Raw genomic sequence first — 15438 nt, forward strand, 5'->3', positions numbered from 1 at the left:
GTATGTAATACCTAGAAAATAATTTGATAGGCTAGAATTGGTTAGGATTTTTCTTGCTTTCACTTTTTGATACTATACAAAAGGCAAGCAACATCAATTAAAAAGAAACCAAATTTTAACCTTTATTTTTATTCTATTCCCAGGAGCAAATGAATTTTTAAACTTTCATCTTTGTAAATTAAAAACGAATTTATCAGTGTCAAAATTTGTTCTCAGAACTATTTAAATAATAAATGGGGTATATCCATGAATAAATTATCTTCTTTATTTTTATAGATAGTTATTACTAATCCATTTACATAACAATTTAAACTTCACGTGGCAGGGCCAAAGACATGGGAAGGGAGGAGTCATTATTCAATTCCTCTTATTTTCCATAATTCTGATGTTGACTCCTACCTCCTCTCTAGGGCTTAAGAGGGTGACAGAAAAATGACATTCATTCTATAATATTACTGTTCCTTTGTATACTAATATATAGGTATGTATGTGTGTGTGTGTATATATATATATAAAAACTAATTTCTACTGTGCTGGTTACTAGGACTACAGCTATGAACAAGATGACTTTTTTTGCCCTCTGGAATTTTACAGAGTGGTGAAGCTTTTAAAAATGCTACAGAGCTGGCCTCTAACCATTTTCTTCAATGTTCACTCTAGTTCCACTATTTGTTGAAATTGGGAGTCCAGGCTGACTCTGAAGGCATCCACAAGAAGGAGAATTTTCTAATGTCAAATATTTTACATTTAAAGCAATTCTTTTCTGAAATTGCTCGGAAAAAAAAGAAGTCTTATGAATCTAGGAAAGTGTGTGTAATGGAAATATGACTCTGTGACATTGTGAGAAAAGTTTTTCTTTAGAATCTTAAATACTGAAATGAGGAGAATATGTGCCCTACAGTATGTTTTGAAGTGTGATTTGAGAACCACTGTAATGTGCACTGAGAGCAAAGCATCACTCCCATTGTCCTGCTTGGTATTTGTAGAATCTCAGATTTGCAAAAATATACAAGGTAATTTTGTCCAAACACCCTCTATATGCTTAAAGCAATTCTACAGGATTTCTACCAAGGAGTCATTCAATCTAAGCTCAAACACTTCCCAGACTCAAATTTACTACCTGAATCAGCATAATCCTTGAATACTTCAAGCTGATAGAGAGTTTTTACATGGTGAATTTAACCTATGTCTCGGTAACCTTTGTTCACAGTAAGCCTCTCCCTCATTCTATGACTACCCAATAGAGATTTATTGAGCCTTTCTAGGAATCAGACAATTTGCTTGGTGCTGAAATGAAGACACTCAAGGATCTTGAAGGACTCTGTTAAAATACATACTCTCCCTTTGTAGGGACAGTATGTTAATACATCAAAAAACACACTAATGTTTTATCAAACGTGAGTATGAAAGTAGAAAGCTACCACCATGAAAGCCAGAAGGATGCCTGGGAAATGAGTTATAGACCAAGGAGAGGAAGATGCAGATCTGGGTGGAGCCCTGCTGGAAGAAAGCTGGGCACTGCAGCTGGACCCTGGACCCTGGACTTGCTCATCTACTGAGAAACACTGAAATGGCTGTAAGTGTGGAAAGTGCCCAATTTCATAAGAAGTCAGCTTGTTGGAAATTATCCCAAGAGTTGTATTCTTCTATAAGAAAAAGAATAACTGTTTTATGTATCTTTTTATCCCTAGTGCTTGGTGTAGATCTTAGGACTACAAACTCTGTCAGAGCTACAGTCCTGTACACCTTTTGCCTTGGTGTGGGCTTTCAGAATCACTCCTTCCTTAGGGGCACAGGGAAATAAAATATCTCACACATTACATGTAAGTTTTGTACCATGTTACATATATAGGGCTGTTTAATTATAAATATTTCTATGCCATGTAAAGTATCATTTAATCCTTCTCATTATCTGTCATTCTCTCAGAGTAGCCTAGGTTTGATTTCCTCATTAAAATGTTTTACGACAGAGAATTTCTGGTCCTGTGGCAGAGATCTTAAAGATAACGTTTCAGGCAATTTACAGCGGAAGAACTGAGGCCCTGATAAACCTCTTTACCTAAGAATGTGCAGACCAAAACCCAGAATTTAGTCTTAAGAGGTTCAGACTGGTATGCTTTCCTTTATACCACTGGCTCTTTAACTCTTGTCATATGCCAATCCCTACCACCTCTGGTTTATCTAGTTCAGAGGTGGTCGATTGTTTAGCCTGTACTGTGTCTTTAAATGTCATGTAATCTAGAGATTCATACAGATAAAACCGCCACACCTCCAGCTTGCTTGAAAAACTAGAAGGCCTGTCTATACAGGCAGGGCCTGAATTCTCATTCCCTCAGGACAGCGTTCCCTCTAGCCCACCAACACTCCATTATTTCTCACATGCAACCTGCTTTACTCATTTATATTACCTGCCTGGCCCCTCGAGATTGTGACCTCTAATCTAGTTAATTCCTAAGTGGAAGGAACTACATAAGTACAGCACTCATGTCAGGGATTCTTAATCTGAGGTACGTGGACAGACTTTGAGAATTTGGAGGATCCCTCTGCAAATAGAGGCATACTTTTGTGCTTATATTAAATATAAAATTTTCTGGAGAAACAGTACAAAGATGCCCAAGCCCTTCAAAGCAATCTGTACCCGGAAAAATGACAAAATCCTGGCCTTAGGTATCAATAGTATAATAACAATGGTATTGAATAAAGTATAAAAAAACTCATAGCTCTAGGAGAGTAAAATCCATGCAAACATTTATAGATTCAAATATCTTCTAATATAAACATTTTGATTTCTGAACTGTTTTCCTGTTTTTTTGTTTTTGTTTGTGAACATAGAGTTTTCCACAAAGAAACCTGATATAACTTCCCTGAACTCATTCTTTCATTCAACAAATATTCATTGAGTGCCTACTCCACAGGCAGGCACTGTTCAGGTGCTCTGGATACAGCAATGATCAAAACAGAAAAAATACATGCCCTCACGACTACATTCTAGTGGGAGAAGACAGAATAAATAAACTAGTAAAATATACAGCACATTAGCAGGTGAAGATGTTATGTATAACAGTAATTCATGGAAAAGGAATATAGTATGCCTAGGCTGGAATGGACAGAGCTCAGTTTGCAATTTTAAATTGAGTGGCCTGAGAAGGCCTCACTGAGATGGTACCACATGAGCAGAAATTTGAAGGAGGAATGTGAACCATGTGGACATTTGTGGGAAGAGCAGTCCAGGTAGTGGGAGTAGCCCAAGCAAAGGACTGATGTGGGCACTTGCTTGGCAGGTTCCAGCAACTCAAGGAAGTCAATGTGGTAGCAACAGAGTGATCTGGGGGAAGAGGACTGAAGGGGCAAGGGGGAGAGTTGTAGGAACAGCCTTTTGATGAAACACAGTAACACAGGGAATCGGTAACTGGAACTGTCCACCAAATGGGACAGTTTCAAAGTCGAATGAAGTACAGTATCAGCTTTGGGAAGATTCTGACTTGAATTATTGATTTTCTTAAGGAAATATGCCTTGCTGGGAGAGGCAGTCCAGGGAGGGGTATATCCCCGGGGGAAGAGTCAGCCTGGGGGGGATATTCATCCAGGAGAGCACGCATCTGCGCTGGAAGACACAGCGCTCTTATTGCAGGTCTGCCTCTTGCAGACTTAAATAGTTACGGACTGAAGCAAACGTAAGGATTAATGCCATTGATCCTGGTATCTAGGGGTACGTTGGCACTGGGAAGCAGTCACTATGACTGATGGATCTTTGCCTTAGGATGTTCATATTAAGCAGGTGACTGCATAGCTCTTGTGTTGTTTTAGGGTATTTCATTCTCTATGAAGTAAATTTCATATTTCATGCCAATACTTCTGTGCTTCTGTGTTTTATTTCTACTTCTAAATTTTATTCTATTAAAAAATTAGGGATAGAATGACAACAAAGAAAAGGTAGCTTCTTGACTAAATTTCATCATTCCAAATATCATCTGTGGACCCATTAGGAATGTTACTGGCAGTTTGGAAGGAAGTTTTTACTTGTTCAAGGTGTATTTTAATATACAATGTAGAATAATGCTAACCTTAAATAGAAAATATTTGGGGCTTATTGAAGAAAAACAAGAAGGGCCTTCTATGAAATGCCCCAAATGATATAATGTGGATCCTAGATTGAAAGCAGACAGGCAGTATTATGTACTTAGGAAGGAGCTTCTATCCTAGCCCTCTGCAGGTCTGGAGAGCTTCTGGGTTCTATCAATGGTTTGAGAAGGGCCAACCAATCCACAAGGGAGGTCAGAGGTCTGCTTGAGGTCGGAGTCCCCATGGACGGATCAATCAGGATTAGCCATGGCTGTTTCTGTTTTTTGTCCTTTGCTTTAATTACTATTCCACATGGCCTCCTGAAACATGTATGCTGTGCTCCTGCAACAACACAGCAAGGTTTAAAAACACATTTTATCACAGACATATTCTTCCTATTCTTCTGAACATGCTTAGCTTGCAAGAAGGAAAGAAATGGCAGATTATTTAAGAGTGGCAAAAGGCTAACGTTTCCTACAAAATTGGTTTGGCAATACATCAACCTTTTAAAGAGAAATTGATTTTTTTTTTTTTTACTTTATATTACACTGCAGCCTTGGTGATTTTGTTATGCACTATTTATGGGTTGGGTAGGTGATAATGGAAAGAAGCAGGCTGATATATGCTTGCCCGTATTCATCTAACTCTAAAATACTCAATATATCTTCAGCAATAAAGAAAAAACCCCAAGCAATAAAAAAGACTTCCCAAAGCTCAAACATGTAAAAATAATGAAAGTTAAAGATTCTATATAGTCCATTGTACCTTGCAAAGCTTTCTGCTTCTGAGGGGAGAACAACATGTCTATTTGGTGATAGTAAGTTTCCTTTGGGTCATTTTTATTTTCTTCAGAATTTGGCATTGTCGATGCAATCCTTTGGCCCTCTGCTGGCTCCTGTTTAAAACTGGTTAGTTCAAGGCTTTTTTCATCTTGGTTACCATATTGGTCTGCATCACTGGTCAGTTTTTTCTCGATTAGAAACAGATTATCTGTAGCACACACTGCACAGTTGAACTCAGCACTGTCTGGAAAATTCTTTTGAAAACAAACTTCATCATGAGTCTTGTTTGGTAGGTCTTCAAAATCTCTGTAGCATGCATTCTTTACCACAGGCATAATTATCTGGAATTTGTCTTTTTCAACGTTTTCCAGGGAGCTGGGTGACTCTTTAGGCTTTTTCATTCCCATGGGATAATTAGAATAAACCGTGTCTTCCTTATCACTTTGAATAATTAATCTCTGGTCTAACTCATCAGTTATTAAGGTCATAACCGGTGCTTTTGTTTTGCTGAGGACTTCTGTGTCTGGATGACTTGCCTGGGACTCTGTCTGACCCCATTCTGCAGTGCTGTGGCTACTACTGTTGAGTGGGCTGCCAGCAGAGAGGCTGCCAGAGAATGAAGGGCTGAGAGTTGCACACTGTGTACTCTTCGTTTCCAGTAGTTGCTGTACTTTTGTATGAGAGTCACTATGTAAAGTGGTTTTGTTAAAGTCTCTGTCAGTTATATCAGTAAGCCCTTCCTCATAGTCTTTCAAAAATTCAGCACAGTGATTAAAGGAAAATGTATCCCCAGGGGTTTCTTTAGGTTCTGAGTGTCCAGTGGCCCAGTGTGATGGCCTGAAAGAAGTGGAAGACTTCAGAGCATTCTGAATAGAAGGGAAAGATAAAGAATTTGAGTTCTCATAGCAATCTGCAGGTGGAATTTTGCTGCCTTTGCAATAAATGTTGGATGCCTTTTCTCCTACAAGCTGCACACTCAGAGAAGATGAAGAACAAAAGTCAGAGTCTTTGCCATCTTGAACTGGAAAGATGTCAGTAATGGTACTTGGCAAATAATTTATTCCTTCTGTGCTGCACTGTATATATGAGTCTGATGTGATATTTTCTGGTTTATCAAAGATGATTTTTCTCTCTCTATTCACATCTTTGGGGTCCTCAAAATGCATTTCACTTAAGCCTGTATTACTTAAACTTGTGGTCTTTAGGGTATCACGTGAAGTAGGAAGAATGTTTTTGAGAAGAGTCTCAGCCTCGGAAAAATGTTTCCTTTTGGGGGTATTCTTACTAATTATAAAGTTCTTCTGCTGAAAGATGGCAGATTCTACCTCACAGTCATCTAAGACTGAAGATGGTGTGTCAGGCTTATTCTTCTTCTTCTCAGGGCTTGAGCACAGAGAAACCACAACTGTACCAAAATTCTCCTCCTTCTGGACAGCAAACACAACAGGAGGAGAGACATGAAAACAATCTGAACTCTGATGCTTGTTTTCAAGCTGCCACTTTTCAGGGTGCCTAATATTGGACTGTGCAGGAGACTTGGAACATTCTTTAGTTGTGTGACTGGAGGAAATGTTTCCGTATTTAGCTATTTTTCTACTTCTTTTAGGGTGAGTTATATTTATTAATATATTCTGTTTCTTACTCATGTATTTAACTTTAATTCCTTTTCCTACAATGCTTACTTTCAGTGAGGGGCTCTCAGTTCTGGCAATTTTTCCTTCAGATTTAGATGGTGCCTCAGGTTTTAGTTCTATTGATATATTCTTGAATTTAGAACAGCAGCTTCTAGAAGTGTAGCATCTCTGAAAGTATCTGACAGAATAATGCTGGTGACATTTCGAACGTCTCTTTTTTGTTGGAAACCGTATTCCTGTTTTACAGAAAAATCTATTCTTGATTTCTACTTGTACATTGATAGCCCCACATTTCAATTCTGTAATAATTTTGCCTTTTGCTGGTTTAAAGGCTTCTAATGTGTTTGGGAAATTCTGCAGTGTAATTTTTCCTGATAATGATTCTTCACAGTCATTAAACATGACCACTGGTAAGACTTTCTCTAGTTGATAAGAAATGCATGAAGGAGGATCATCATTTTCCTTCTCTCTAATTATTCTGCTGTCAGATGGAGGTTGTTTCTTATCTTTAGGGAGAAAAGGGGACTTCTGCTTTCTATTCATAGAAGTGGATATATGCACATCTCCATTTTCCTTAGATTTCCCTAATGTCCCAGTCTGATGAAGCAAAGCTTCCGAGGTGTCTCCTTTGACTTCCTTTTCAAGATCTTTTATATTTTTTTGGCATGCTTGATTAGCAGGCTGAGGTTCACCTAAAGAAGAAGCAAAAAAAAAAAAAAAAGAAAAAGTTTTCTCTGTCCATTTAGAGAGCAGATGTTCCAAATTCTAGGATGAAATTCAATGCATACCCTTTGTAAGTTTTTTGAGTAACATTTTTCATTCATTTCTAGTATGTCAAGGTATTTTCTATAAAAATTCATTTCTGATATCTCATTTTAAATCAATAATCTTAGAATGAAGAATATCACTTCATTGTTTTAGGAAGTAAGAATCTAATTAAGTTTTACTCTAAAACAGAGACTTCCGAAACAGGTGAAATAAAAATTTCAGAGCAAATTTATGCAAATAAATTTTAAGAGACTTCTTGATAAAGAGCAAGTTGCCATGGTCAGGTATTTGGCCCAAGAACTGCCACCTTGTGACTTTTACTCCTCTGCTTTATAATGTTAGAATATTTTGCTTGAGAAATTTGTGAACCTGACCATGAGGTACTAGATCTTGTGTAAAAAACAGTGGACAAAATACGAAGATTTCAAATTATGTTTTAAACAACATCTGAAAGAGAGTATTTTGAAAGGAAAAGAAAGAAGAATGAGCAACAAATAAATAATGATGTCATGGAAATCTATCAACCAGGGGTCCACAAGGATACTTTTAATAAGTTGATTAAGCTAAAAATTGGAAAAGTATTACTTACAATTATTTAAAATATCCTTAATTTAAATATGATTTTTATATAACATATTTTTAATAAAAATACTTACATAAATACTTATATAAAGAGTAAATAAATAAATTCTCTTCAATCAGAAAAAGGAAAACATCCTATCAAAATTTAGCTAGAGGTGGCATGGAAGTAAGGGGTGCAGAAAAATAATTGCTGTTTCAGAACCAAATAAAGAATCATACGTTTAGGAATTATTACTTTCCAATTGAGGAGAGATATGCAGACTTCTGATTTGACCTATAGGTTCTCAAGCATACTGAAGTGCCTTGGAGAGTCTAACCATTCCCATTTGTCTCTCTTCTAGTCTGAGGGAATGGCTTTTCTTACAAGTCCTGAAACGGTTTCCAGTGGGCCTGGTGACAGTCTGAGAACTGTCATGTGGAAGTTGTGGGAGAAAAGACATGGAGACATGGCTCTCTAAAGCCCATTTACAGTGGTTTATAGACTGATAGCCTGCCTTCCAGAATTGTAGATTACAATTTATTCTTAAGATAACACCCTCTTGCCAAGAACAGTTCAGTTTACAGCCACTTTCAATTTTATAATTTTACAGCTTATAGCCTCCTTCAATGGACTATATACTACAATTTCTACAAGTAGGAAGATAGATTTGAGACAGTTACATAATAATACACTGATAACAGATTCTAAGAATAGGGGTTTTAATAGCCTTTGTTTGAATATGTAAATATTTATATTTAAGTTTTTATCACTTGTAATTCATATAATTATTAATGCAGAAGTATATACATAATGACAATTGACCAGATTTCTAAATCATTTTATAATATCTATATGCATTTATCTTCCTACTTTTATAGATATTCCTGTGACAAAGAACAAAATACATAAGCCAGGTAGTTCATTTTATATGTACTTATAAAACCAATGAATTGGACTTACATACTGTGGGATTCAAGATTTTCCATTTTTTATAGGCTTTTCTTCTTTTCTTCCTCATGTTGGGGAGCTGAGGGTCTTCAGCTTTCACTGTCCTTTGAAAGCATCAAATTTGAAATTATTTTCCACTCAGAATATAGGTTTAGTAAAATTACTAACTCAACTCATTTGCCAACTGGATAGCATAATATCATTCTTTGAATCATTTTATTATCATAATTATATTCTCCTTTCCTGTTTAATTCCACCCCAACTATTTAGTACATTACTATATACTATGTGAACACTCTAACATATATTCTTTTCATATGTGTAGACATTTAGGATGCAAGTTATAAAGTCATATTCTGTTTAATTGATCATTTTTATATTCCAATTTTCTTAGCCTAATAGAAATATCTAATTTTTTTTGTGAAGTTGGCCTTAATTGAATATCATCAAATTTCTAGCCGTGCTAAATTAAGTGGGGTAGAGAGGTGGTTTGCCTTCATTACATTATCATCACATACACTCTATGTAAATATTATAAGATTTAGTATATACTATATATTCTTTGTAGAAGGATCAACTGTTTGTAGAAGATCAAATTAATTCTTTACCTTTATTGTGAAATAAAGGATTATTTTCCCTGTTGATATCTTAAATAATAGAAAGTATTGGGGAGATATCTGGGGGAAGGCAGCCTGCTAACTAACCAGGTAAATACCTGCCTGTGCTTAGAGCTAAACCCATTTCAACTGCTTTACGTTTAGAGGATTAAACTGTCTGAAAAGATGCAAAGAGAAATAGCTTCCCACTGAAGCAGTTTGTTACGAGTGTATTTGGGAGGGCTGTGCCTTTGGACATCTCAGCTGAGAAGCTTATCTTTTATTTGTTTTACCTGTAACTCAAATTAAATGGGGCTGTTTTGTGGCCAGTTTTGGCAAAAATTTATTTAAATTCTTCTTAACTAATTTCTCTCCTCAAAATCCCTTACGTCATAGTATGTGTTGATTTCAAATCCTTTTTCTTCCATAAAATCTCAAAGTTTCATAACTTTATGAAAATTGTTTTTCCTTAGGCTGCCTTTCTTATATAGAGCAATGAACACTCATTTGGTGTCTTCCAATTATCCTTTCTATTCTCTCCCCAATAGACACAATTAAGTTCCTATGGCTGACTAAGCAAGCAATAATCCTTTCTTCTTAGAAGGCCAATATGGGGTGGGGTTGGGGAGAGGATTACAAACACATAATTAAAATCTTTTTTTAACCCCTGTCTTACACATATTGGATTTTCTAATTTAAAAAAATGCTTCAAAAGCATTGACTAGGTTATTGATTATTTCTCTAGGATCCCATTAGTTTGAACAGCAAAATGTAGTCTGCTGCATTCTGTTTAGTGGAAGATCTGGGCTGTGGTCTGACTCTGCCACTTACTCAGCAGGTCATGTAATCTCTGTGAGGCTGAGTTTCCTTCACCCCTAAGTTGAAAATGATAACAAATTTCACCTTGCAGAGTTGTTTTGAAGAAACACAACTGAAAATATGTTATAAATGTTTCCAGTAAATGGCATCTATTATTTTTAACCTTGTATTCGAATATAAATACACAACTATTAGGATACACACATAATTAGAGTTGAACATGCCTGACATTGGGGGACGATCCATCACACCAGAGCTGTAAGTGAGTGCTTAGACAAAGCTGATCAAACCATAAACTCTTTTAGAGCTAGAAGATCTAGAAGTTTTCAAGATTATCTTACTAAGTTCCAATTTTATAGGAGAAAACATACCCAGAGAGTCCTTGCTTCCTGCATTGCAATAATAGTGGCAAATTCAGGACTAGAACCCAGGCTGTTAGGAATTTTGCAACTCTTTGAGCAACACACAGTATAGATGCCCTGAAATTATTTCTGATCTATAGAGCATATTTTATTTATTTATTTTTAAAAAACATCTTTATTAGAGTATAATTGCTTTACAATGCTGTGTTAGTTTCTGCTTTATAACAAAGTGAATCAGCTATACATATACATATATCCCCATATCTCCTCCCTCTTGCATCTCCCTCCCACCCTCCCTATCCCACCCCTCTAGGTGGTCACACAGCACGGAACTGATCTCCCTGTGCTCTGTGGCTGCTTCCCACTAGCTATCTATTTTACATTTGGTAGTGTATATATGTCCATGCCACTCTCTCACTTCGTCCCAGCTTCCCCTTCCCCTTCCCTGTGTCCTCAAGTCCATTCTTTACGTCTGCGTCTTTATTCCTGTCCTGCCCCAGGTTCTTCAGAACCTTTTTTTTTTTAGATTCCATATATATATGTGTTAGCATACGGTATTTGTTTTTCTCTTTCTGACTTACTTCACTCTGTATGACAGACTCTAGGTCCATCCACCTCACTACAAATAACTCAATTTCGTTTCTTTGTAATATTCCATTGTAATATTCCATTGTATATATATGTAGAGCACATTTTATAATCAGTTTGCATTTTAGCTCCGAAATAATACAGCTTTGTTTAAGGAAAGTGAAAAAACTGTTGGATATGTGCCTACTATCTAGCACAGTACCTGACACATAATGGGTACCTAATAAATATGCAAGAAGAAATGAATTAGATGGACAGCCCCAATCTGTATCTAATTATGTTTTTAATAATGTACCCTCCTTTATTTCTAAATGTATTCTTTCCTTTTACTCTGTATTAATTTGTTGATAGTTAATAAGGTTTCTATTATCTATATATTCTATTATATATATGTGTGTGTGTGTGTATATAGTCCAGATTTAAAGTGTTTATAATATATATTATGAATATATATAAAATATATATTTTAAAAATCTGGACAATTGCAATAGCTTTCTAACTGATTTTCTTACTTCTGTAATTTATGTTCTTTGAATTTACATAGTAGCCAGATTTTAAAATATATAAATTAAATCATGTCATCTCCCCTGTTTAATACACTCTAATGGCCTCTTATTGGACTTTGAAAAATTTCTAAGTACTTTAGTTTTTTTTACACATATGCATGAAGTATAATTTTATCCACAAGTAAAATATATCACCACTAGACCTTGATATTTACATTAAGGTATCCACTCCACTACAGATTTCCTGGATTTATATTTTTCATAAATGTTTATTTCTTCTGTGCAAAATTGGCAATAAAGCTCAGGAAAGTTACCATGATTGCTTTTATATATCAGCCAAACCCTATCATATTTGAGGCCTTTATATTGGGTTTTATAGATTTTTTTTTAAACTGAGCTTTGACTCATTACTATAATTCACAGAAGAATGAGGAAAAATGTAAACAGGAAATACAAACAATATCTTTCTACTGCAGAATTACAAAGTAACACCATTATTCTCAGAATATTGCTAGATGGTAAAGATTTTTTTTAAAGGTATTGTTAGAAAGTTTTACTGGTGCCACTTTTTGGACAAATTACTTAAAAATTCTCTATTGTGTTGCTAAAGCTGAAACGTTTTCCTTGTAACATTCAAAAGGAATGTTCTATTGCCAATAATAAGAGAACGATTCATAAAAAGGTATATAATGATAGCTATTAAAATTCTAGAAAGAGACTATGAAATAAATTCAGAAGGTTAAATGCTTAACTTCCAGTGTAGCATACTATCAAGTCCTCTTTTTAATGCCCATTGGCTCCCGTTTCCTGTAGAATTTGAAAGAAATCTTAGTGTATTTCTTATAACTTTATTTTCTTGGTTTTAACACAAAGCCTATGTTCTCTGTACGAAATGTTTAAAGGAAATTTATATATGTAAAACAAATTATGAAAAGTTAAAGTTAAAATATTTAAAGAAAAAAAGTTTTTAAATTTCCATTTACGTTTGAAAGTATGTTGAAAGTACGCAAACTTGTCTTCTACTGTCATTTCTGATTTTGAATAGCCTGAATTTTAAACTATATTCTTTTGTCCTTAAATTTTTAAAAATTATGTGTGAGCATAAGAAGAGTTATACCGGAAAGCAGCTGTTTCAGTAATGCCCATATATCAATTCAGACTTGCCCTCAACTTCTATGGGTCTGTAAGAATGAAACTTTACAAACTTGGTTGCTGGGCAGTTATTCTTAATAAATAATGTAAGTTTCCTAGTATCCTGAAACTAAACAGCTTTAGTTAAAATCATTTAAGGGTGTGTCTCAGTGCTATTACTGAGTAATAGTTGCTCTTCACACATTTACTTCCTTCTCACTGCCAAAAGCATTGATGAGTAAATGTATTTATATCTATATTTATATATATTAATATGGATAAAATATTAAAATCTATTAGGTTAAATTTTTAAAATAGAAACATCCAAATCTCACATCCAATGAAACCGACTTTTCCTTTCCCCAAGCACCATATATTGAGTAGGTTGTTGAAGCTCTATCTGCAAAAGAGACTCTTGGTGATCATTGGAGCATAAATCTGTTGAGGTCTTGAGTTCAGAAGAATAGATATTAAAAAACCTCAATATTAAAATAATTATCTTTAAACGTAAGTTTGTTGGAATGCCATCACCCTATTTGACCCATAATTGATCAAACGTAACTTAGTGGATGAGGGTAATCCTTGGAGAACGAGAAGCTCACTCTATACAAGTTAAATCAGAATCTCTGCAGAAATGAACTGCAGATAGAAAAGAGCATTCATCGTCAAGTGTGTAATTTATTATTGTTATTGTTATTATTATTATTAATGTTTTAAAAATTGGGTAAAGAAAAATTTATATTAGTGAACCAAAAGGAAATTGAGCTCAGTATTTAATAAAGCTTGCTACATTAAGTAATGCCAGTAAAGGAAGGGAAAGATGAACTAAAAATGAAAATCCCTTACACCTTCAAAAGCGTCTACCCTTTGACTGAGGTTAAATAGGTGTGAGATCATCTACTCAACTTTCTCGTTTCTCCCTAGAGGAAATGGAGAGATGCAGTGAATTGCCCAAGGAAACATAGTGTTGAGATGCTGCTTCTCTTTTTCACCAGGGCAAGACTCTGAAAGTGAAGAATTTTTTTTACGTGAGAGTTTTGAGAGATTTTTATTGCTGTACTATGTTAAATGCAGAGGCTCTTCTTGACATGCTTCAGGAACTCTCTCCTCCCTCTCTCACTTCCTTACAGAATGATTCTGGCAAAAGGAGATGGATTACAAGTGGGAAAACTTAGTGTACTTCCCACAGAGGTAGACTGAAGAATTTGGCACTCTGTGCTATGGGCTCAAGATCCGAGCTGGACTTAATGTAAAAATGTAAATATAATGTAAACTTCAAGGAGTTTATGGTTTAGCACAAGAATTCTCAAACTTAACAGTGCTTAAGAATCACTGAGCAACTTGCTAAAAATGTTGATTTGGGGCCTCTTTAGAGATTTGGATTCTGAGGTGGGACCTAGGAATACGCATTTTTAATAAGCACTCACCAAACCTCCTACCCCCTTACAAACACACCAAGTGATTCTGATTCAGAAACCCCACTGAAGCAGATACAATTGGATAGGTAGAATGGAACCTAATTCAGAAAATCTTAACAACCTTAAGATTTTAAACTAGGGCAGTCCTGAGGAAGCTTGCAATGAATTCAGTTTCATTTCATTTCACCTCATTTTCCTCCTTTCCCAATTGGTACACACTAAGACTTAATGTTTAATTTCTTTTGTTTTGGTTTAAGCGCAGGTTCTTTTTCTTTCTTTCTATATCAGCAAGATTCTAGGAAGAAAACTCCTTGAGAGATCACTTTTTAATTTTTCTCAGCCCAGTGTAAAGAGTCTCTGCCCAAATTGTGCCCTAGATCAATCCTAGGTGTTAACTCCCCAATATCCTTCTTTCATCTTGTGCTAACCATGACTTGTGATAAAAATCTAGCAAGTCAGCTTAGCAGGCCAGGGCTACCAGTGTAAGAAGATACCATGTTGTGCTTTTACTTACTTGTCTCCCCTGTGTTCACATTTGGTTTCTCAGAGTCAAAGGTTTCCATATTTTGGGTTTGACTTTGCTTGTAAGAACTGAAATGGTTGGCAAGTACATGGGGGATTATGGTAAAGTGGAAGTATTCAGAAGGAGGGTACTTGGCAGGGTGAATGAGGCACCTAGACCTTGATTTTCCTATTTATGAGGGTGCACCCAGAAGTTCATCTTCCTCAGAGCTCAGTATTTGTAGGGCATTGTTCTTCATGAAGCACCACTAGTGAGAATATCTTCCTAGGACAGAACCAGACCCCTGGCTGCTCCATATTTAACCTGACTTGAGCCAACAGAGCTTCAGAGGACATTTACTTTTGGGCCCAGCAAAGGTAGATAAAACACCCCAGTGTAGACAGCCTTAGATTACCCCAGTCTCCTGAGGAATCACTAGAGATGTGGGCCAAAATGTAGGCTCCACAAGAGCAGTTATCTTATCCATCTTATACTTTAATGTGCTCCTATTCCATATGTGTGGAAAAACATCATAGTTAGTAAATCTTGTTAGATGAATGAATGAGTACAACTTGCTCTACTGTTTCCCAACTTCAGTAATTTGTGTATTACCTTTATGATTTTTACTACTGCCATGACATTTGTGCTGTTATTTGCTTAATAATTTTTGATTCACTAAATTTTTAATTTTAGCTTCATGTAAGACAACAATATATGTGAAATTCTGGGTTGTAACTAATACACATTAAAACAAAAACAA

At 35.6% G+C, this 15438-nt stretch overlaps 1 protein-coding gene across 1 annotated transcript in view; it reads right to left on the bottom strand.

Moving 5' to 3' along the window:
• LOC309623478 (uncharacterized protein) overlaps positions 1 to 15438 on the bottom strand; it is a gene marked incomplete at its 5' end in the record, with an annotated part of 120855 nt that overhangs the window by 93514 nt on the left and 11903 nt on the right. The window contains one exon of the mRNA XM_082380431.1: positions 4721 to 7243. Within this exon, the coding sequence (XP_082236557.1) occupies positions 4721 to 7243 (2523 nt within the window). The remainder of the gene's footprint in view (positions 1 to 4720; positions 7244 to 15438) is intronic.

Source organism: Balaenoptera borealis (assembly GCF_965194805.1).
Source record: "Balaenoptera borealis genome assembly, chromosome: 2".
In the NCBI taxonomy this organism is placed as follows: domain Eukaryota; kingdom Metazoa; phylum Chordata; class Mammalia; order Artiodactyla; family Balaenopteridae; genus Balaenoptera; species Balaenoptera borealis.